The sequence below is a fragment of the Calypte anna genome, chromosome 1, assembly GCF_003957555.1.
Source record: "Calypte anna isolate BGI_N300 chromosome 1, bCalAnn1_v1.p, whole genome shotgun sequence".
In the NCBI taxonomy this organism is placed as follows: Eukaryota; Metazoa; Chordata; class Aves; order Apodiformes; family Trochilidae; genus Calypte; species Calypte anna.
In genome coordinates this window covers 196,042,688-196,067,432 of record NC_044244.1, presented here as the reverse complement: position 1 = coordinate 196,067,432, position 24,745 = coordinate 196,042,688, and the positions used below count along the sequence as shown (strand labels likewise).

General features: G+C 49.9%; 1 protein-coding gene across 1 annotated transcript in view; it reads right to left on the bottom strand.

Moving 5' to 3' along the window:
• The window catches only part of MAP6 (microtubule associated protein 6), a 61,500-nt gene extending 37,777 nt beyond the window's left edge, over positions 1 to 23,723 (bottom strand). The window contains exon 1 of the mRNA XM_008495184.2: positions 23,005 to 23,723. Coding sequence (XP_008493406.2) covers positions 23,005 to 23,723 — 719 coding nt within the window. The remainder of the gene's footprint in view (positions 1 to 23,004) is intronic.
• Between the last annotated feature and the right edge of the window lie 1,022 nt (positions 23,724 to 24,745).

Genomic DNA, 24,745 nt, shown 5'->3' with positions numbered 1-24,745 from the left:
CAGAGCTTGCCTGAGCTACACAGAATTCCTAGGGAGGAAAGATGGAGGAAACAGTTCTGGGGTCCCCAGAGCAAGTGCTGTTGGGGTGAGCTGAGAGAAAGCCATGAAGATGCTCAGAGAAATGGAGCAGCTCTGGAGCCAGGGGGAGAGAGTTGGGGGTGTTCAGTCTGGAGAAGAGAAGGCTCCAGGGAGACCTCAGAGCATCTTCCAGTGCCTGAAGGGGCTCCAGGAAAGCTGGGGAGGGACTTTGGACAAGGGAATGGAGGGATGGGATGAGGGGAATGATTTCAAATGGGAAAACAGGGATATATAGATTGGATATTAGGAAGAAATTGTTTGCTGTGAGGATGGTGAGACACTGACCCAGGTTGCCCAGAGAAGCTGTGGCTGCCCCATCCCTGGCAGTGTCTCAGCCCAGGTTGGATGGGGCTTGGAGCAACCTGGGCTGTGGGAGGGGTCCCTGCCCATGCAGGGGTTGGAACTGGATGATCCTAAAGGTCCCTTCCAACCCAAACCATTCCCTGACTCTGTGACTTGGTGTGTGAAGTGGTATAAATCCCTCTGCCAGCTTGGTTTGTGTTTTTTGTGTGGTGAGGAGATGGAGGTGTTGGAGCAAGTCCAGAGGAAGCCACCAAGATGCTCAGAGGGTTTGAGCAGCTCTGGAGCCAGGGGGAGAGAGCTGGGGGTGTTCAGCCTGGAGAAGAGAAGGCTCCAGGGAGACCTTGGAGCATCTTCCAGTGCCTGAAGGGGCTCCAGGAACGCTGGGGAGGGACTTTGGACAAAGGCCTGGAGGGATAGGACAAGAGAGATTGGTTTCAAGCTGCAAGAAGGGAGATGGAGAGGAGATGGGAGGGAGAAATTCTTTGAATCTGAGGGTGCTGAGCCCCTGTCCCAGGTTGCCCAAGGAAGCTGTGGCTGCCCCATCCCTGGCAGTGTCTCAGCCCAAGTTGGATGGGGCTTGGAGCAACCTGGGCTGTGGGAGGGGTCCCTGCACATCCAGGGGGTTGGAACTGTATGACCTTTAAGGTCCCTTCCAACCCAAACCATCCTCTGGTTTCATGATTCTATGGGGAAATAGAAATTGCCCTGTGTGCCATGGGCAAGCTGGTTTTAAAAGCACCATGGAAAGCCTAAGCTGGGCTGAGCAGACAGGCAGACAGCTTTGGTGCAGACCCAGGAGGTAAGGAGGCTTCTTTGAAAAGAGGACAAAGCTTTATAAGCTTTTTGGGAAACCTTAAAACCCACCAGCAGAAGTCCCAGTGGCTGTATGGGTGTAAGAGGGAGCAGAATCCTGGCCTTAATGGTGTCATGGCCCAGTCCAAGCTGCTTGGAGCTGACCCATCTTACTTTAGAAGCTATCCCTGCCTAAGAGATGCAAAAAAAGGAGATGAATTATAGGAAATGAGAAAAGGAGTGTAGATGGGAAAAACCCTCAGCACCACTTGCTCATCAGTAAGGCTGGAATGGGATGGACTCGCTGCCTCCAGCTTCCCAAGAACAGGATTAGTCCCATGACACCAAATCAATAAATACTGGGACCATCAAAGCAGTCTCAGGGGAGTCTGTGAAAGAGACAGCACAAGACACTGGAGCAGATGGCCCTGGTGTGAAATCTCCTCTTAATTAGGTAAAACAAAGCCCATTGCAAGGGCACAGAGCAATTACTGGTCACTGCTGGTACCAGGCTGTCTGCATGCAAGCTCTCATGAAATAAAAAAGGATAAGAAGGAGTGCTGGAAAGGTTTACAGGGGAAATGGTGAGAAGAGAAGTTGTGGGAGGAGATTATTTTATAATTCATTGGTTGTTTTCAAGGGCTTCTTCAGTGCTCACAAAGAAAGGGAAGCCCTGGAAGGGAAGCACAGGCAGAAGGGACTGGGTCCTGACATCCAAGGTGCTCATGTTCAGAGGCATTTCCCTGTGTTTGATTGAAAACATCCCTCTGAGCACACTGAAACCTCAGGGAAATGATGTTTCACACCCAGGGGGTGATGGGCAGGCTCTCCCCAAGCTGCTGCTCTGCTTGAAGGAGAGGAGTAAAGCTGAAAGAAGCCTTGAGATCATAGAATCAATAGAGTTATTTTGGCTGGAGAAGACCTTTCACATCACCCAGTCCAACCATGAACCCAGCACTGCCAAGGCCACCACTGCCCCATGGCCTCAGCACCACAGCTCCAGGGCTTGGAAATCCCTCCAGGAATGATGGGGACTCCACCACTGCCCTGGGCCAGGGCCTGACAACCCTTTCAGGGAAGAAAATTTTCTTAATATCCAACCAAACCCTCTCCTGGCACAACTTGAGGTTATTTTCTCTTGTCCTATCACTTGCCTTTGGGAGAAGAGACAGATTCCCATCTTGCCCCAACCTCCTTGCAGGGAGTTGTAGGCAGCAAGAAGTTCTCCCCTCAGCCTCCTTTTCTGAAGACATAAAAATCCCAGGTCCCTCAGCCACTCCTTGTATGATTTGTGCTCCAGACCCTTTCCCTACAGCAAACTGGAGTGGCTGGAACCTGAAGGCAGAGCACACAAAATGTTGGATTTACTGCCTCCAAAGAAAAAAGTGGAGTAAAGATGTGGGGTTTTTTCTGCTCCCAGATGCAAGAAGCCTGTGTGTAAGCAGGCACTGGGGAACTAAAACCAAGAAGAGATGAAAGGAAATCCCAGGGCATGTGCACAGCTGCCAGTAAAGGGGATTTAGAGATGCTGTGCACAGAAAACAAAGCCCCAAGAGCTACACAGACTGAGAAAAAAACCCAGAAACCTGCAAGACTCTGAGACCATTCCCATTTTCAGAAGCATCTTGCATCAAAATGGTTTTGCAAGCCCATTGGGATGTCACCACCCAGGGATTTCATATCTTGGGGTCTTTTGGCACCTCCAGACCCAGCCTGGAGCATCTGGAGGAGGATGCAAATGTGCCACATGCTTTGGTACCACTCTGCATCAATGCCCACATGTTCAGAGATACCTGGTCTAGAAGAAGATGTCATTGTAATGGGGCCATAAATCACTTTGGGAGAAGGATCTTGTTAATACAGGAGTGAATAAAAATATCCCAATACCAACAAATTCTCTGCAAGTCAGCAGTCCCAGCCAAAACCCAGCTGCCAGCACACAAAAGTGAGCACCACGATCCCTCTCCTGCAGCAAAAAAAACCCAAAAACAAACCAAAAACTCCCCCAAACCAAAATTTGAGGACTAAAAATCAAAAACACTGCTTTTACAACCCTTCTTCTGGAAAGAACTGGCAGGAGCATTGGTTATTCCTAAACACATCTGTGCCCACAGCAAAGGTTTGGAGCCTCCGGGAGCCATCAGGTAAAGAATCTGCGTTTGGAAATGAGATGGATCTGCAAATACTTCTTCCTTTTGGCACTGCTCCAAGCTTAACTGGGAAATAAAATATGCTGGGGACAAACGTTTTAAGCAGGTGCTTAATTGAGAGAGAAGAAGGACTCGATCTTGTCTCCCAGGAAGAGTCTGCACGTTTTAAACACACTCCTAGATTGAGATTTATTGCGACCGACAGAGCAGAAAGGCTCAGGAAAAAAGCACTCCTTCCCCTCCCATCAATAATTCACCCATTGTAACAGTTCATAAAATGTTTATATTAAGTAATATTTAAATATTGCATTGCAAAAAACCAAAAAAAAACCCCAACCAAACAAAAAAAAAAAAAACAATAAAACCTAACATTCAAGCCAAGAGAATAATCAACCCTGAAGGACGGGAGGGGAAAACGATTGCCTCAAAGCTGTAGTGTTTGGTTTTCTCTGCTGAGAGCAAAGCTGAAAGAATTTAAAGGGGTGATTCTTGGCTTCACTCCATGTTCCCTCGGCTCTGTCAGATCAAATCCTGAATCTAAAGCTTTTTCCATTGGTCTCCGTGATATCCACATGGAGTTGGCTACCTCCAAGCAAGCTCCCCCAGGTTTTCAGCCAGGCAGGGCAGGCTCAGAAGTCCCATTTTAATCTCTGCCATTGAGTAATGATGGTTTTGACCTCAAAAAACAATCTACACACACCTGTAAGCAAGCCCTGAGCTCACTGATGGGTTATTGGGTGCAGATGCTGTGTTGAGGGAGATGGTTTAGTGGTGGCTTTAGCAGTGCTGAGTTAATGGTTGGATTTAATCATCTGAAAGATCTTTTCCAACCAAAATGATTCTATGACACAGAAAATCCAATACAGGAAAGGCTCCAAAAAACCAGATCCCTACATGGGATGAAGAAGTGGGAGTTTGGCTGGGAGGAAACAGAGAAGTGGGGTCATGACTGAAGATCAGCAGAAGCCATCAAGATAGTGTAATCAAATGTCATCTTTTATTAAAACTGTAATTGCTTGATCCAACCTGTGCCCTGGGGACCATAATAAAAAAAAAAAAATGCAAGCAGCACCAAGGTCACTGCAGACAGAAAATCAATGCAGGGAATGAATGGTAATGACTTTTTTTTTTTCCTGGTTTCAAAGACAGGGACTGTGGAGACACCCTGCTGGCACCTCCAGAGATGGACTCACTCCAGGAAAGCACTTAGGACATTTTTAACTTCCACATTCAAGTCTTGCTCCTTTTCACCATGACTACAGCAGTTTTGAGCATCCTAATGGACCATCAGATTTCATCCAGGCAAAGACAATCCATCACCCCTCCGTGGTGCCCAGTTCTCTGCCCAAAACCATCAGTGCTTTGCAGCTTTCTGCAATGTCTTCTGCACTCCTGACCTCTCTGATGGGACCCTCAGGATGCCCTTAGGTCCACAGTTCCAGGGAAGTACAAAGCCAAAACCCAAATAAAAAAGTCAACCTGAGGCATTACTCGTGTGGAAGGATGTCACATCCTCTCTGTCAAATCCCTCTCCATATATCTCCCAGCATTACCTGCCCCACAGTCTTCTTTTATTTATTTATTTGAGTGCTTTGGGTGGTTGCTTGATGAACTGATTGATTTCCAATGCAACCCAATTGCTGACATGATTTGTCATTCACTGCAGAACAGCTCCTGTGCCAGCAGTTCCATCTGCATAGGTACTGCTGATGATTCCTCCCTCTAAGTCATTCCCAACCCTCACCTCTCCTGAACTGCTTCCTCATTTATTTCAGGCTGCTTCTCCAATATGTCAAGATCCTCTTCAAATCCCAGTGCCAGCAGGTGAAATGATGAAGCCACATGAGAGTGAAGGACAGGGGACAAGACTGTATGGATGAAATACAACACCCAGACAAGATGTTCCTAAGGCCCCTTTCTGCCCTTAAAAAAACCTCTTTAACTGCACTAAGGTATCAGTTACAACTACAGCAGAAAGTACTGCTGGAAATTTAAATTCTCTGGGGGATATTGAAGGCAAATTGCAGATTATACAGAGGGGATGAAGCTGCTCTCCACTCTGCTGGGAGTCTGAGCCAACCTCAGCCCTTTGAGTCTGCTCTGGTGAGACTCAACCCCCCTTGCAGAGCTGGGTCCAGTTTCGGGGCACCCAGCACCAGAAGGAGATGGAGGTGTTGGAGCAAGTCCAGAGGAGGCTACAAAGATGCTCAGAGGGTTGGAGCAGCTCTGGAGCCAGGGGGAGAGAGCTGGGGGTGTTCAGCGTGGAGAAGAGAAGGCTCCAGAGAGACCTTGGAGCATCTTCCAGTGCCTGAAGGGGCTCCAGGAAAATTGGGGAGGGACTTTGGACAAGGGAATGGAGGGATGGGATGAGGGGAATGATTTCAAATGGGAAAACAGGGATATATAGATTGGATACTAGGAAGAAATTCTTTGTTGTGATGATGGTGAGACACTGACCCAGGTTGCCCAGAGAAACTGTGGTTAACCCATCCCTGGCAGTGTCAGCCCAGGTTGGATGGGGCTTGGAGCAACCTGGGCTGTGGGAGGGGTCCCTGCCCATGCAGGGGTTGGAACCGGATGATCCTAAAGGTCCCTTCCAACCCAAACCATTCCCTGACTCTGTGACTTGGTGTGTGAAGTGGTATAACTCCCTCTGCCAGCTTAATAAGTTGGTTTTGTGTGGTTTTTTTTTCTTTTGTGTGTGTTTTTGGGTGTTTCGGTTTGGTTTGGGGTTTTTTTGAGGTTTTTTTTTAATTTCTGTAATTGGGTGAAATGAGGCACAAAAATCAGGTTGTTTTGAGATGCCTTGGTTGAACTTCATTCAAAGTAATGAAATTTGAATCCCACTGATGAGTGATAGGACAAAGGGAAATGGTTTCATACTGAAAGAGGGGAGACTTAGATGAAAACTTGGGAAGAAATTCTTTGGTGTAGAGTTGTGAGCCCCTCTCCCAGGTTGCCCAAGGAAGCTGTGGCTGCCCCATCCCTGGCAGTGTCTCAGCCCAGGTTGGATGGGGCTTGGAGCAACCTGAGCTGTGGGAACCTGAGGGGGTTGGAATTAGATGATCTTGAAGGTCCCTTCCAACCCAAACAATTCCAGTATTCTAAAGTCTTGGGAGATGTCTCTACAGGTCCAGAGAGTCCCTATCAATGGTCATTAAGGGTGATGCTGAGATCAGTAATCCCTAAGTGATATAAAAAAATCTGTCCAAACAGGAGTTTATATGACAGATGAGGAGAAAACAGAGGGGTGAAAAGAGATCTGGAATGTTGGTGTCACTTCACCCTGAACATTGCTCATCAGTGACCCTGGCCAGACCTGAACATGGACAGCTCTGTACCTGCAAAATGAGTTTAGTGTTAAGTGAATTAAATCTATGAAAGAAGGAGGAAAAATCAAGTTATATACATAATTTGAAAACAAATATCTTATGATATTATATTTCATGAGTATAAGAACACCGGGGTGTGCTTCAAGACATGGTTGCAGCACAACAGCCCTGATTTTGTGCCAGGATGCACTGAGACAACTTCATTTATCCCTGCAGAAGCTTTGAACACATCTGCAGCACCTCAAGAGCATCCCATGGGATGGCTCCCATCCCTGGAAGCATTCAAGGTCAGCTTGGACAGGGCTCTGAACAACCTGATCCAGATGAGGATGTCCCCACTCACTGCAGGCAGAGTAAATGACCTTTAAAGGTCCCTTCCAGCTCCAAGCATCCTGTGATTTACCACTGGAGTGTGCACAGCCACTGAATCCTGGTGATTCCCCTCATTTCACCTTCTGCTTTACTCATCCATGCAGCTCCTGGACCAAGGGCATAGCCCCAAACCTGACCACCACCAGACTCTGGTCTTGCATCCAGCAGGACTGGTATGGGCTGGAACATGGTGTCTGCTGAAACCCACAATGGGGACCAGGCTAAAGCAGAATGGTTTGCAAAAATCTGGGGATTTTAAAATAAAACACATCCTCTGTGTGTTTCAGTGCTTATGGTTTGCCCTGATATCCCAGAATCCCAGAATCATTTGGGTTGGAAAGGAGCTCTGGGATCATCAAATCCAACCCTTGATCCACTCCCCCCGTGGTTCCCAGCCCATGGCACTCAGTGCCACATCCAGTCTCTTCTTCAAAACCTCTAGGGATGGAGAATCCACCCCCTCCCTGGGCAGCCCATTCCAATGTCTGAGGACCCTTCTTTCTATAAAGAATTTTTTCCTAATATCCAACCTAAACCTCCCCTGGCAGATCTTAAGGCCATGGCCTCTTGTCTTACTGAGAGCTGCCTGGGAGAAGTGGCCTCAAGTTGTGACAGACAAGGTTTAAAATGGATATTAGGAAAAATGCCTTCACTGAAAGGGTTGTCAGGCACTGACACAGAGGGCTCAGTGCAGTTGTGGAGTCATCATCTCTGGAGGGATTTAAGAATTGTGTAGGCATGGTGCTGAGAGATGTGGTTTAATGGTGGACTTGGCTGTGCTAGGTCAACAGTTGGACTCAATGATCTTTAAGGTCTTCTCCAACCCAAGTGATTCTATGATTCTATGAAGTGGCAATCTATATGCAGAGGGGATGGGGAGCCACGTCCTGCTCTCCACATTGCCTCATCTTGCCCTTTGCCTGTGACATTTACACACAGAATCCCAGAATCATTTGGGTTGGAAAGGAGGGAGCTCTGGGATCATCAAGTCCAACCTTTGATCCACTACCCCCGTGGTTCCCAGCCCATGGCACTCAGTGCCACATTCAGGCTCTTTGGAAATAGCTCCAGACACGGAGAATCCACCCCTTCCCTGGGCAGCCCATTCCAATGCCTGATCACCCTCTCCAGAAAGAAATTCTTTCTAATCTCCAACCTAAACCTCCCCTGGCACAACTTGAGACCATGGCCTCTTGTCTCGCTGAGAGCTGCCTGGGAAAAGAGACCAACCCCCCCCTGGCTCCAACCTCCTTTCAGGGAGTTGGAGAGAGTGATGAGGTCTCCCCTGAGCCTTCTCTTCTCCAGCCTCAACACCCCCAGCTCCCTCAGCCTCTCCTCACAGGACTTGTGCTGGATCCCTTCACAGTCTCCTTGCTCTGCTCTGGACCTGCTCCAGCACCTCCACCACCTTTCAGAGACAGCAACTCCTTTGCTGCTGCTGAAACCCATCCCAACATCCCAGAGGGAACACCTGGTTCTCCTTGTGTCCTCCCTCCCCCGGGCTCTTTGCCAACACATCCCTCTCTGGGAATCTTCCCCGTGAGTTGCCATGGTTACTGGGCAACATGGTGACAAACTGGGCACATTTGTCCCCTTGGATTCAAGATGGTGCCTGGGAGATGGAGGTGGGAATAAGATGTCCCCCATCCACATCAGCCCCACATAATTCCAGACCCAGGAATTTCCATAATTTCCATCCCTCCATGGGACCTTGCACTTGGACCTCCATCTCCCCCCCTCTTCCTTCCCCCACCTCAGAACTTCTGCACGTTCATTTTTTAACCAAATAATGAAAGGACAAAGCAGGGCTGAAGTCCTGCTCTGCAACCCAGGCTCCACACATCCAGAAAGTGGGAAAATTAGAACTTTGCATCCAATTTCCCCCTTATTTTAGGAACTCCACAGACAGGTTTTGCTCTGTTTGCTGTTGTAGAGCAGCAGATTTCAGGCTGGAGATTTTGCAAGCCACTCAGCACCCTATCAGCCTTCTCCTAGGGCTGAGATTGATGGAGCTCCAGAGTTGAAGTGGATGTGAGAAGGGAAAGGGACCCTGAGGGCATCTGCAGCTTCTCCTTGAAGTTCTCAGCCAAAAAACCAACCATCAGTCCCATCTCTGTCCAAATCCAGGAATGGGACCACTCAGGGTTCACCTCCCTGCTGTGTTTCCAGCTCCATCCCATACTCATTTCTTCTACACAAGGTGAAAGGCAAAGGGAAATGGGGGAGGAAGGCTGAAGCTCAGCATTTAGGGATGACCTGGAAGGGTTTTCTCCTCCTCCTCCATCTGGATAACCTCTCCTTGTCATTCACCAAGCACCCAGCCACAAAATTGAGGTCTTCATCCTTCGCCCCATCAATTTGGCTAACTCCAACCTTCCCAAAGCCAAGTTTTTAGCTGGTCTAACTGGATTTCTGGAATACCCAACCTGTCCAGCTGCCCATAAATCTCAGAATAATCAAGAGTTGGAATGTGAGGGTTGTAAGATGCTTGCTTTGGAAGAAACAGCTTGGATCCCCTTCTTTGGGAGAAACCTCTCTGCCCATCTCCCCTTCTACCCCTGTGGCCACAATACTCCCTGCAGCTGATTTAATAGGAAGTAATCAGGAGAAAGAAGACAAAATGGAGGAAAACACGAACTAATTCACCTAATAATTCATATCATTTAATTGGCAAGCAATTGGCCTGCAAGCCCTTGCAGGCAGGAGTCCCATAAGAATCCTATCCTTCATAGAATCACAGAATTTTCAGGGTTGGAAGGGATCATCCAGGTCCAAACCCCCTGCCATGGGAGTTCCTGTCCATCCTGGCCTTAAAAACTTTCAGGGATAGGGCTTCCACCACCTCTCTGGACAACCTGTGCCAGGCTCTCAGCACCCTCATGGTGAAGAACTTCCTAACTTCCAATCTCAATCTTTTCTCCTCTAATTTGAATCCATTCCCACCTCCTTCCATCAGGGAAGCAAGAGAGGGATGAGCTTGGAGAAGAACAGCTGAACTATCACCACCTTCATTATTTTTTTCCCCCTTTCTGAGCCAGATAAGCAGCAAGGCACCTGCACATCCCCCATTTCCTTCAACCCTTTTAACCAACAAGGAGAGGAAATCAGCAGCCAGGCAGCATTAACAAGTTACCAGTGACCTTGCAAAGGATCTCAGCCAGAAATCTCTGTTTTTCCAAGACAGAAGGTTGGAAAGCTGGGCAGATAAACACCAAGCAAGAGCTGATTGACATGGGTTGGATGTTGCCATAGAGGAGAAAGCTGGACCTAGTCAGGGGGAGTCCTCCAGCTTGATGTGGGGCTACTGGGAGCCAGCCCATGGATGAATTGATGCTCAAGTGGTTAATTTATGGCTTTGTGGTGGTATTTTTAGAGTTCAAAACAAATGAATGGAAAGCCTGATGTTAACCAACCATTCACCACACAAACAGCAAGGTTTTGACAAAGCTGCTGGCAGGAAGGACAAACTGGGAGATGCTGCCATGGTAATAAGACGATAAATAAAAATCCCTGCTGCTCCCTCCCCATCTGGAGTCCTGTGTCCAGCTCTGGAGTCCCCAGCATCAGAAGGACACAGAGCTCCTGGAAGGTGTCCAGAGGAGGCACTGAAATGCTCAGAGGGCTGAGCACCTCCCTGGGAAGCCAGGCTGAGGGATTGGGGTTGTTCAGCCTGGAGAAGAGGAGGCTCCCAGGGGAGCTCAGAGCAACCTTCCAATATCTGAAGGGGCTCCAAGAAAGCTGGGGGAGGGCTTTGGACACGGGGGGGTAGGGAGAGGAGAAGGGAAAAGGGTTAAAAGTTGGAGAGAAAGGGGAGATTGAGGTTGGAGATGGAGAAGAAATGCTTGAATCTGAGGGTGGGGAGAGCCTGGCTGAGAGGTTGAGAGAGTTGGGGGTGTTCAGTCTGGAGGAGAAGGTGAGTGAGACAGAAAGGGAGAGGGGGGAAGCGAAGGGAAGCGAAGAGAGGAGAAGGTTCTGGGGAGCCCTTGGAGCATCTTCCAGTGCCTGAAGGGGCTCCAGGAAAGCTGGGGAGGGACTTTGGACAAGGGCCTGGAGGCATGGGATGAGAGGGAAGGGTTTCCAGCTGCAAGAGGGGAGATGGAGAGGACATGGGAGGGAGAAATTGTTTGGGGTGAGGGTGCTGAGCCCCTGTCCCAGGTTGCCCAAGAAAGCTGTGGCTGCCCCATCCCTGGCAGTGTCTCAGCCCAGGTTGGATGGGGCTTGGAGCAACCTGGGCTGTGGGAGGGGTCCCTGCCCATCCAGGGCTTGGAACTGGAGGAGCTTTAAAATGCCTTCCAACCCAAACCATTCTCTGACTCTGTGATTTTGTGCTCAGCCTGGAAGAGTGACCCCAGTGAGCACTTGTAGATGGAGATGGATGGGAATGCTGAGGTCCCTGGCATGTCTCCCAGTGCCATCCCATCCCTGCACAGGGCACGCTGCTCATCAGACATTGGAATGGGCTGCCCAGGGAGGGGGTGGATTCTCCATCCCTGGAGGTTTTGAAGAAGAGACTGAATGTGGCACTGAGTGCCATGGGCTGGGAACCATGGGGGGAATGGAACAAGGGTTGGATGTGATGATCCCAAATCTCCTTTCCAACCCAAATGATTCTGGGATTCTATTTGGCACCTCCCAGGGCAGGCTGTGAAACAGGAATAATTTCTTCCCTTCTCCAGTGCACAGGATTGTCAAATGCTTTCTGAAGCAAGCTGCTCCTCTAGGATCACTGGTTACATTCTCCTCCTCAAGGAGGAGGCTTTGGGTTTGGTTCTTTTTGATGTAGCCTCACAGACAGAGGCAGCTGCATCCTCCCCTTCCAGGTCATTCTGTGTGTGCTCCTTAAGTACCTTCTCCTTTGCAAAACTGAAATAAAATAAAATATAAAACAATACAAAGCAAAGCAAAAGGAGAAGGAGAAGGAGAAGGAGAAGGAGAAGGAGAAGGAGAAGGAGAAGGAGAAGGAGAAGGAGAAGGAGAAGGAGAAGGAGAAGGAGAAGGAGAAGGAGAAGGAGAAGGAGAAGGAGAAGGAGAAGGAGAAGGAGAAGGAGAAGGAGAAGGAGAAGGAGAAGGAGAAGGAGAAGGAGAAGGAGAAGGAGAAGGAGAAGGAGAAGGAGAAGGAGAAGGAGAAGGAGAAGGAGAAGGAGAAGGAGAAGGAGAAGGAGAGAAGGAGAAGAAGGAGAAGGAGAAGGAGGAAGAAGGAGAAGGAAAAGGAAAAGGAAAAGGAAAAGGAAAAGGAAAAGGAAAAGGAAAAGGAAAAGGAAAAGGAAAAGGAAAAGGAAAAGGAAAAGGAAAAGGAAAAGGAAAAGGAAAAGGAAAAGGAAAAGGAAAAGGAAAGGAAAAGGAAAAGGAAAAGGAAAAGGAAGGAAAGGAAAAGGAAGGGAAGGGAAGGGAAGAAAAAGGAAAAAAAGGGAAGAAAAGGAAGAAAAGGGAATAAAATAAAAGGAATAAAATATAAAATAAAATAAAATAAAATAAAATAAAATAAAATAAAATAAAATAAAATAAAATAAAATAAAATATATAGGGAAAAGATAAAATAAAATAACAGCCACCCTCACCTCCCCAGCACCAAACCACCCTGGTTTTGTAGTCTCAAGAGCACAGCTTGCAGGCAGGTCCCCAAAGCAGCTGAAGTCTTGGTGTGTTTGCAAAGTGCTGCAGGGTCCCTTCAGGTGAAGGCACTGCTTGAACTACAGGAGTTATTAATAGAAAGCAAAAATGTGTTTGCTATGTAATCCCCACAATGATGGACTCGGGGAGGAGAGCTGGAGGTTTAAGCAGCAACTTGGTGAAAAACTTGGTTTGTGTGTATTTATACAGAAACTTATGTATCCAAATCTATCCCAGAATTATAGAATTGTAGAATCACAGAAGGGTTTGGATAGGAAGAGATCCCTAAAGGTCATGTAGTCCAACACCCTGGGACATATTCAACTGGATCAGGTTGCTCAGAGCCCTCTCCAACCTGACCTTCAGTGCTCCCAAATGTAGGGCTTTTACCACCTTTATATTTTTAGATATAAACCCATACATCTAAAACCATAAAAGACATTGGAAGGATATCCAGAATGTTGAGTTCTAAATGAAGAGAAATCAAACCTCTCCCCTACAAAGCTTTCCTCTATCTTGCCTTGCCCCTGATGGTCACCCCAGGAGAGCATCCATGCTCCCAGCCTAGGATTATTTATTTCTCCCACAGAAAGGTTTATTTGAAGATATCAGCATCAGTGCTTTGGACAGATCCAGCTAAAAGCAAAGAAAAGCAAGATTGATGTGGGACAGAGTACAGAAGTACCTAAAAAGTGATGGCATCAGCCAGTAGGAGATGGGGAAAAAGCAAAGGTCATGCTCTATATGTGAAAGAAGATGAATTTACAACACCTGCTCATGATTTATTGGGGAAAAGGAGGACAAGGAAAGCCTGAATAAGTCAATTTCTCTCCTATTTATTTATGATTTGTGTCACAGCAGTAGCTTGAAGTCGTGCATTGAAAATGGGGGCTGCTCTACAGCTTCTGTATCATGGAGAAGGTGGTGGCCTAAAGAGACAGAGCAGCAACTGGGAGGGAGAAGGGGAGATGTTTGAGATGTCCTTTGGCATGCCAACTGACTTAGCAGAGCAAAGAAATGAGCAAATCCATCTGGATTCAGCAAAGCATTTGATACAGGTCCATGTGGGCAATTCTTAATGAAGGCAAAGAACATGAAACTCAGCAGAAAGGGAAAATGGGCAGAGGAGATGCCAACCCTGAGCACTGAAAGGCTGAGCTGCAGCCTGGAAGGAGGTTAGGAGTGTTGAACATCTTTAAGGTTGACTTCAGCACACACAAAAAATAAAGTAGGGCAACACTGCTGAGACCTCCTGATGACACCAAGTTGGAGGCAGCAGCAATAAGGAGGAGGATGGGGCTTAGCACAGAGGAAGGAAGGGATTGACCTTGCCTGCCCTGCTCAAAATGGGATGGGAATTATTAGTGCTGCATTCTAGGCTCAACACTAATTGTCAGGAAGTTTTGCTACAGGATGGGAGCTCCATGGCTGGAATTGCCTAAGGAGGAGAAAACGTGGATCTCCTGTTGCCAAAAGGCAAGGGAAGGATTCATAACACAACTGGGAGAGGCTGAGGAAGCTGGGGATGTTCAGCCTAAAGAGGAGGCTCAGGGGAGACCTCATCGCTCTCTACAACTCCCTGAAAGGAGGTTGGAGCCAGGGGGGGGTTGGTCTCTTTTCCCAGGCAACTCTCAGCAAGACAAGAGGCCATGGTCTCAAGTTGTGCCAGGGGAGGTTTAGGTTGGAGATTGGAAAGAATTTCTTTCTGGAGAGGGTGATCAGGCATTGGAATGGGCTGCCCAGGGAAGGGGTGGATTCTCCACCCCTGGAGGTATTTCCAAAGAGACTGGATGTGGCACTCAGTGCCATGGTCTAGCAACCGCAACGGTGGTTCAAGGGTTGGACTTGATGATCTCTGAGGTCCCTTCCAACCCAGCAAATTCTATGATTCTATGGGACACCCACAAATGTGACATGGGAGCCTCAGCAAGGTGAGGATGTCATCTCCAAAGTCTGTTTCTTTGTTTGAGAAACTGTGTTTTCAGCTAGGAAGAGCTGGAGAGAATGGGTTGATCCAAGGAGTAAAAAAGGGGACTTAAAAAAAAAAAAAATCTTTGACTCGAGTACATTGGCTCCATCACCTGAACATCCCCTCCATCTCTTCCTTGGGCTCAACCCAGTCCTACAGCAAGCACAGCCCAGCTCCAGAAGCAGCAGTTTTCAATATTGCCTACACTGCTGAGCAGTTCCCAGCTGGCTTTTGGGGCTGGATGTGAATTCAGGGAATATGGCAGCAAATATTCCAACTTGTAGACACTACCAAGGCCCTTTCTCAGTGGGTGGAGAGGATCTGGATCACCTCTATGATCTAGAGGAGATCATAGAACCATAAAACAACTTGGGTTGGAAGGGACCTTCAAGGTGATGCAGTTCCAACCCCTGCATGGGTTGCTTTCTTTATAGAACCTTGTGGCAAATGTTATCATCTGCTGGGTTTGAGGACAAGGGGGAGAGCAGACATACAGGCTGTTAAATTACACATTAGCAGAGCTTCCATCTGGCCCTGACCCATTTTCTGAGGGTGAACACAACATTTACAGAGGATTTGTTTCTGCAGCCATGCTCAGAACCAGCAGGCTGTGATCACCTTGGGAACTTTCCCAACAGCCTGCATCAAGTGGCTTCATCAGTGACCCCAACATTGAATTCCCCACCTTTACAGGCTGTAGCACAGCAGCTGCTCTATGGAATGACCAACATGTGTCCCTTCCTCAGCAGGACCCAAAAAAACTTGGAGGATCAAGGGCAAGGCAGAGGTAGAAATCAGGACATCTCCATGAGGTTGTGATTCCCATCCAGAGGGTTCCTGAGGTCTCATTGCTTTTGGGTATAACCTCTTTGCACATCTCCTGATGGATCTTCCCTTTTTTTTTTTTTTTTTTGGCATTTCTGCAGTGGAATCTCACAGGGTTATCTTCCAGAGAGTCCACACCTTTCCTTTTGGGGCTTTTAAGCCCTTGAGTTGTAGGGAGGGCTGTGGGCTGCTGAGCTGCAGCAAATGATGATGGATTTCATTTATCTGGTTCTGACTCCTAGACTGGTTTGGGTTCATCTTGTTCCAGCCCCCTTGCCATGGGCAGGGACCCCTCCCACAGCCCAGGTTGCTCCAAGCCCCATCCAACCTGGGCTGAGACACTGCCAGGGATGGGGCAGCCACAGCTTCCTTGGGTAATCTGAGTAAAAATTCCAGAGGCTCAGCACCCTCAGAGCAAGGCACAGCATGACAGGACAACTCTCTGCAGAACCAGTTTCAATCCTCTTCTTGTGTCTGTAAGCACCAGGGCTCCCTCCATCCATGGTTATTACCTATACCCATGATTGGTCCTTGTGGTATCAGCAGAGGTGTCTCCTCCAGCCACTGAAGGGAAGCATCAAATAACTGCTGAGCCAGAGCTCAGGTTTGGCCCAAACTGCCAAACATCTCTTTGAACAAGCAGCATTTTCTGGATTGAAAAAAAACCAACCTGCCCCTTCCCTTCCAGCTGACAGCAGGATCAGAGCCCTTTGCCTGCATGGGTTACTTGAATGAGATGCTCATCCAAATTGGGAGCTTGTAGATGAAATAACACTGGGAAATCAAATCTGCCCAGGAATGTCTTCTGGCTTTGGAGCCTGGAATTGCCCTCACTCATATGATGAAACCCCTTAAGCCCTTGGGCCAAGGTGGTTGCACATAAGCTGCTTGCTGGGATCAGTTCTTGCTTTGTACCCACTCCAAGACCCAGCCTGGGACATGGAGTTGAGACCATTTCAACAACTGAAGAGTCTTAACTGGTCATGTCCCCAGTACAGGAACACCTCCCGGAACTGTACAATTTGCTATGGATCATTTTAGTATGGATCTAATCAGAAATTTCAGGAGGCAACAGAAAAATTCCCACCAAGCTTGGAACACCAGAGAGCACAAGCAACCTTCCAGTACTTGAATGTGACCCACAAGACAGCTGGGAAGGGACTTTTTACAGGGGCATGGAGCGATAGAACAAGGGGGAACAGTTTTAGATTGGAAGAGGAGAGATTTATGTTGGACATGAAGAAGAAATTCTTGAATTTGAGGGTGCTGAGCCCTTGTCGCAGGTTGCCCAAGGAAGCTGTGGCTGCCCCATCCCTGGCAGTGTCTCAGCCCAGGTTGGATGGGGCTTGGAGCAACCTGGGCTGTGGGAGGGGTCCCTGCCCATGCAGGGGTTGGGACTGGGTGATCTTGTAGGTCTGTTCCAACCCAAACCAGTCTGGGATCCTAAGATGGAACAGGTTTTCCACTGGAGACTTTCAACAATAGGTAAGATTAAATCAATTTTGTGGGGTCGAGATACAACATCTCCTTTCCCCAAATGAGAATGTGGATCTTAGGAAGTCCTTCTAGCCCTACAACCATCATTAGAGAATTACAGAATAGTTTGGGTTGGATGGGACCTTTAAAGCTCATCCAGTCCAACCCCCCTGCAGTGATCAGGGATCCTGCACTTTGGCCACAACAACCCCCTGCAGCGCTACAGGCTGGGGACAGAGTGGCTGAGAGCAGCCAGGCAGAAAGGGACCTGGGAGTCTGGATTGCCAGGAAGCTGAACATGAGCCAGCAGTGTGCCCAGGTGGCCAAGAAGGCCAATGGCGTCCTGGGCTGGATCAGAAAGAGCGTGGCCAGCAGGTCCAGGGAAGGGATTCTGCCCCTGTGCTCAGCTCTGGGGAGGCCACAGCTTGAGTCCTGTGTCCAGTTCTGGGCCCCTCAGCCCCTCAGGAAGGAGCTTGAGGTGCTGGAGCAGGTCCAAAGGAGGCAACTGGGCTGGTGAAAGGATCCAGCAGAGATGCTGTGAGGAGAGGCTGAGGGAGCTGAGGGTGTTGAGGCTGGAGAAGAGGAGGCTCAGGGGAGAGCTCATCACTCTCTGCAACTCCCTGAAAGGAGGTTGGAGCCAGGGGGGGGTTGGTCTCTTTTCCCAGGCAACTCTCAGCAAGACAAGAGGCCATGGTCTCAAGTTGTGCCAGGGGAGGTTTAGGTTGGAGATTGGAAAGAATTTCTTTCTGGAGAGGGTGATCAGGCATTGGAATGGGCTGCCCAGGGAAGGGGTGGATTCTCCGTGTCTGGAGCTATTTCCAAAGAGCCTGGATGTGGCACTGAGTGCCATGGGCTGGGAACCACGGGGGGAGTGGATCAAGGGTTGGACTTGATGATCTCTGAGGTCCCTTCCAACCCAGCCAATTCTATGATTCTGTGATTCTATGATCTTCATCTGGATCAGGATGCTCAGAGCTCCAACCTCACCTGGAATGTTTCCAGGGATAGGGCATCTCCCACCTCTCTGGGCAACCTGGGCCAGTGTCTCACCACTCTTACTATATAAAAAATTTTCTTTAATAATAATGAAGTAGGAATTCTCTGCCCTTGTGCAGCATGAACATCCCTCCCTCCCTGAATTATCTCCTCTGTATCTCAGAAAACCACAGAAAGTCTCCAGCCCTGACTCATTCATCTCTATAGCTACTACAAATTCTCATTTGCTCCACATCTTCAGTACCTCCAGGGCTCGAGATGAATGACAGAACATTAGCAACAGGCAATTCATTAATACCAGAAGCAGTCCAAAATTTTTCCCATTGAAGCCTTTCTGGTGTTGTTTCTTCTGAGAGGGAAGGAAAGGGGTGGTGGTGGGGAAAATAATCATTGCTTTGGTTAAAAGAAATTTTCAAGAATTAAAAAATATTTTGGTGAAGCAATTGAAAACCAGCTTTAACAATATTGTATTTCTGGGGGAAATTAATAATCTTACTACTCATTTTGACTCTGGAAAAGGGGTGAAATGTCTCCTTTCCCTGCTATATCTTTTTGTTTAGGTTTTTTTTTTTTTCAGGGAATAAAGGCAACAAAAGGAGAACAAAGCAAGACAAAGAAGAAAGGAGGAAAAAAAAATAATATCACCCAGAAAACACCTAAATCTCCTATTTTCCTGTAATTTCAAAACAAAAATAGAAAATGTTGGCTCCTTCTCTAATATTTTGCCAAGTGTGCTTCTAATTCTCCCACCTCCCCCAGGAAATACTGGGATCTGCACATTTTATCCAATTCTCTCTGGTCACACACCCTCAGGGTCATCCCCAGCCCCCTCCATCCTTTGGTGCTGCCCAAACCTTCCAGGACCTTGAGGGCACAATATTCAAGCACTGGGGTCACCAGGGCCACCTCTTTGTGACAAACCCCTCAATGATCCCATCAGATCCTCCTATGGGACACAAGAGGATTGAATAAGAAAAGTCTCCATCCAGCCCCAAAGTTTTTTCCAAGAGCTAAAAGGCCCCCAAGGTTGGGTCCTGGCTCCTATCCAGAGGTCAGGTCATCCACACAAACCTCATTTTCCTGGTTGCTGAAGGACACCTTGGTTCTTAGGTGGTTCTTCTGGGTCCACAGGCCACCAGATGAAGGAAAACAGAGAAGAAGGGGGCGAAAAAAGATGCAACCTGCCCCTGGAGCTTTGGCAACACACACTCTGGAGAGGGAAACTGAGGCAGGAAGCACCTGTATGCTGGAATCTGCATCACAGCAAAGCCCATCTTGGTGGCTTTCAGCACCTCAGCCTCAGAAAAACAAGAGGAAAGAGGAGAACAGTGCCCTAGAGGTGCTCCCTGAAGCACTGTGTGGGCTCACGCATCATCTCTGCCTCAGTTTCCCCCCAGCCAAAGAGAAACAAAGGAACAGAAATCATGTAAAAAATAGAAATATTGTAAAAAATAGAAATAAATCCCATTTATTCTGTAGGAACAGGCATGCTCAGCCCTCTCATAGCTGCTCTGGCCTTGCTGGGGGCATCTGGGCGCAGACAAATCATCCATCCTCAGGCTGGGAGCTGCCTTCATGCTCTGTGACCATCACTGCCAGGGCATCTCCTCTGCTTTGTAGGTCTGGGAAAAACTGGGAGGAGGCCCCAGCTGCACAGACCTGGAAATATTCATTTGTCTAAGTATAAAGAGGTTAAAAAGAAGTGTGGCCAGCAGGTCAGGGGAGGTGGTCTCCCCCTCTGCTCCACTCTGGGGTGATCCCCCTTGCAGTGCTGGGGCCACAAATAAAAAAAAGGATTTGGAGCTGTGGAGAGAGGCCAGAGGAGGTCACCAAGGTTATCTGAGGGTTGGAGCAGCTCTGCTCTGGAGCCATGTTGAGGGATTGGGGTTGTTCAGCCTGGAGAAGAGGAGGCTTCAGAACAACCTTCCAATGTCTGAAGAGGCTCCAAGAAAGCTGGGGAGGGCTTTGGACACTGGGGGGTAGGGACAGGAGAAGGGAAATGGGTTAAAACTTGGAGAGGGGAGATTGAGGTTGGACATTAGGAAAAAATTTGAGGGTGCTGAGCCCCTGTCCCAGGTTGTCCAAGGAAGCTGTGGCTGCCCCATCCCTGGCAGTGTCTCAGCCCAGGTTGGATGGGGCTTGGAGCAACCTGGGCTGTGGGAGGGGTCCCTGCCCATCCAGGGGGTTGGAACTGGGTGATGGATCCCCTGGGGTATCTCAGATGGATTCCTGTGTTTAGGCTACTGAGTCCTGACTATAACATGAAAGAGGAGAGAGAAGGGGTCACTCCCCAAGCCCACTGGTGAAAGATGGAAGACATCTCCATGATGCCAGGGTAATGGTTATAAGCTGGAAAAGGGGAGATTTAGGTTAGATATTAGGAAGAAATTCTTCACTTGAAGGGTGGTGAGATATTGGGCCAGGTTGCCCAAGGAATTTATGGCTGCCCCATCCCTGGCAGTGTCTCAGCCCAGGCTGGATGGGGCTTGGAGCAACCTGGGCTTTGGGAGGGGTCCCTGGCCATGCAGGGGGTTGGAACTGGATGATCATGAAGGTTCCTTCCAACCCAACCCATTCTCTGAGTCTGTGATTCTACAACAGAAAAGAAACAAAACCAGTTTCTCCCTTTAGCATGGACTTCCCTGATGACCTTGAGCTAGCTGCTTACTCTATTCCATGCTCTGTAACTGAAGGGGAACAGAGCAAGCTGAAAAATCATTACCAGTCAGCTCTTTGGTTTCACCAAGGTCTTCTCTTCCAGCCTTGGAGCATCATATTATGCTGATTTGCAGTGGGGGCAGAGGACTGTAAGGAAATCTCCAGCTCTCTGGTGCTGGGGAGCTTTTACCCAAGCACAAACCCAGCAAAGACCCCAAAGGACAAGCCCCATGTGAGCCACCCTTGGTCCTGGCTGGCACAAGGTCACCAGGAGATAACTGTGGCCAAAAGGTTGGCACCTCCATCCTTGGAGATGCTTGAAACCCACCCAGGAGGGACTCCTGGGAGTAGCAAGGTTCCTGACAGCAAAAAGGATTTGGAGAATTTGAAGAAGAACCCAAACAATAAATAACACTGAAAAGCTGCCAAATTTTCCCATCAAATGAGAACAATTAGCCACAACATCACTTCTGCATTAATTAAGAGGAGCTCGTGTTCCAGGGCTGAGAATCAGAGCAAACATTTCTGATGAAGGGAATTAAAAACATGGAAATGGGAGAGCAGATGAGGATTCAAGGAGGAAGAAAAGCCCTCAGGGTGTCCTGCAAGATGAGGAGCAACCCAAGGAGGGCTGAAGCCTTCAAGGTTTCTTTTGGCTTTAACATCTGAGCTGATCCAACTCTTTAGCTTGGGGAGGAACCCTATCCCAGTTTTCTCTGTCTCAGCTGTATGGATCTGCTGGAGCAGGGAGGAGGGATGGGAAGGTGAGCAATCTCCATTTAGATATCCAATAAATAAACCTAATTATCCATTGCAGGAGTGGAAGAGAACAACACACCAGCTCTAGGACAGCTTTCTGCTTTAACCCTACCATCACTGACTCCAACCCAAACCTTGGAAGATAACCAGACAAAACAAACCCAAGAAAACAAAACTAAATCATGGTTGGTCAAAGCAGATTAAATGTGTCACTGCTGGAAACCCCTAAAAATCCCTGCCCACTGTCTCACATCTCAGCCAACCACCACTGTCACACCTGGATGCACCTGAGCTGCATCATCACTCCCCTCCCCAGCAACAGTCTGAGCCAATGCCAAAATACAGCAAAAAAAAAACCAAACCCAAAACCAGAATCTCACTGCTTGAACCATTTCCCACCTGGGGACAAGAAAAAGAAGAAGACTTTCAGCTCTGCCTGCCCCACCACCACCAGTGGGTCAGAGGAGTCCAAACCCAGCTTCATTTTACAGCTGCCTGAATTTACTACCTGTTTGATGTGTCCCCTCCAACCCACCTCCACCCCCGTGGGGATGACAAATCAACTTGCTAATGGCACAAATACCCTGTAGAGAAGCAAGAAAAGGCTGCAATTACACTTCGAGCCCCCCAAACCACCCAGTTTTGCTCCCTGCCACCTCCACTCCAGCCTCAGCGGCAGCCAAAGAAAGCTCTGGAAAAAAACCCGATCTCAGCCAAACCTCCTGAAAGATGTGTGTGAGGGGCAGCCACCCCCTCCGTCCTCCTCCCCCCCACCCTCTTCCCCATCATCACTTTCATTTTGCATTCCCAGCACATCCCGAGCCCTTTCACCCGGAGAGAAATAACAACAGCATCTCCCGGGAAGGAGGGAGTTTCGTGCTCCGAATCCCAAAAGGGGAAATCTTCCTAGGGTGAAATCAGGGCACCCCCCGCTACCCTCCCCACCCCTTTCTAGCCGGAGGTGGTGGTGTTGGGTGATGATGGAGGGGTGAGGGAGGACACAGAGGGACGTGCCACCAGCTCCACCGCGTTGCATTAAACATGGCAGCAGCCTCCCCAGCCTGCCCCACCCAACGGGCCTAGGACACGCGTCACCTGCATCCCGCAGTGGCTCCGGGATGCTTTGTCTTCGGGATGCTTTGGGATGCTGCCTGGGGAGCCTCCAGGGTGGGGGAAATAAGGGGGTGTCCCACCTGGCACAGCGGAACCCTCGGGATGCAGTGATGCTGAGAGGATGCTGGTCCCCCCCTCCAAGGCACCTTTTCCGCGGTGGGAGTTTTGCACTTCCCAAGGAAGCCACCCAAACCTCCCCCCCCCCCCATCACCATCACCCTGTTGAGAGCCAAGGGGGGGGGGGGTGTGAATTTTGGGGTGCGGGGATGGGCACCCAAAGCTGCTCCAAAGCCACCTGGCAAAACCCAAACCCACCATGGGGCACAGCACCACCGTGCCTGCTCAGCACCATCAAAGACACCCAGAGTGCTGGGAGGGGGGAGGGAAATTTAAGGACACGAGTTCCTCCTCACACCCCCCCCCCCAAAATAAAAACAACCTCAAAGCCGCCTTCCCCCACCTGCCAGGTGAGATATCCCCCTCGGGGATGAACAAAAAGGGACGGGGGGAAGGCTGGTGAGGAAGCAGGGGGTTGAGGATGTGCATGGGGTGATGTGGGGGGGTTTCTTACCTGTAGGACGAGCTGACCCCCGCCGCTGCCACCTCCTCCTTGATCTGCCTGTTGAGAGCATCGGCAGCAGCCCGGCCCCTGCCCGTGTCCGCCGCCTGCCCGCCCGCCTCCTCCGCCTTCTTCCGACCCAGCTTCTCTCTCCCATCCCCTCCTCGCCCCCCTTTAGGATGTTCCTCCACCACCTCGGGGCTTTCTTCTTTTTTCTCCAGCACCTTCCGACGTTTCTCCTGAGCCGCTTTCTCCGGGGAGCCGCGCTCAAGGGCGAGGACGGGAGAAGGTCCCGGTTTAGGGATCCAAGGATGGTCACCCCTTTTAGGGATGGGCCAGGCACGAAAATCCTTCTGGTACTGGGTCTCCTTCTCGAAGGGCGTATCCGAGGGCTGATACTCGCTTTTGGGTTTGCAACTCGGTTCCGGGCGTTGAACCTTCCAAGGTTTGTAGTCGTGGCGCATCACCGAATCGGCCGGAGGTGATGAATGAGGGGCCGGACCGGGTCGGGTAGACCCAGAACCCGGTTCCCCTCCACCCCCAACCGCTTCCCCACCGGGCTGGGTGTCGATGGGTGCAGCGGGACGGGGGGGAGGAGCAAGGGGAGGCAGGGGATGGTCGGTGGCTTCCGAATATTTGGTAAAAACCAAAGGGACGGCGATGTCCGCTTTATCCAGCTGATTCCAGAAGCGGGCGATGCAGCAAGCCCGGGTGATGCAGGGCCACGCCATGGCGGCCGCCCCCCGCGCAAGGAGCGCACCCGGCTCCGCGCTGCGCCCGCACGCAGGGACCCCGCGCAGGGATGCGCGTCCCGCCCCGCGCAACGCCGGAGGAGGGGTGGGACCTGGAGGGGGGGAGGAGGAGGAGGAGGAGGAGGATGGAGGAGGAAGGGGGGCGGGGATTAAAGGGGGGTGGGGGGGAGGCGGGGATTGTCTGGCACGATTTGGGGAGGGGGGAGAAGGAGAGCGTCCGTACGTGAACACGCGTGTGCAAGGCGTGCCTGCGCGGTCACACAGGGGCACGTGCACCTGCGAGGCAAGGCCATGCACACGCGTGCACAGTCACACCCGTGCAAGGCACGCTCCTGGGCGGGTGTCCCCATGCACGGTCACGCACGTGTGAGGCAGCCCCAGAGCTGCACGCACACGTGCAAGGCGCGGCCATGCGTGCACAGTCGTGAGAACACAGACATGCAAGGCACACTCGTGTGTGCACGGTCCTGAGGAGACGCACACTCGTGCATGCACACACACGTGCACAATCACACGTGTAAGAACGCCCGTGTGCGTGTGTACGTGCACGCGGCGTGCACATGGGTGCACGCACACACGTGCAAAGCATGCACGTGCGTGCCACGCATGTACTCACAAACACGTGAAACACGTGAGACACAGCCATGCGTGGCATGCACACGCGTGCAGTCACACAGCTGCACACACGTATGTGCAAGGCACACTTGTGCATCCACAGACTGATGCACAAACACACCTGTGGGAGGTGCCCCTGCATGCATGCACGCACCTGCACACACGTGTGCAAGACACACCCATGCGTCCGTGCAAACCCATGCACAATCACACATGTGTGTAAGACATGCCCATGCTTGCGTGTGCATGCCTGTAGATCTATGCACAATCATGGGTCTGCACACACATGTGCAAGGCACACCCATGCACGCCTGCACATCACATGCACGTGTGAGACATGCACATGCATGTATTCACACACGTGTAGTCACACCTGTGTGCCCACG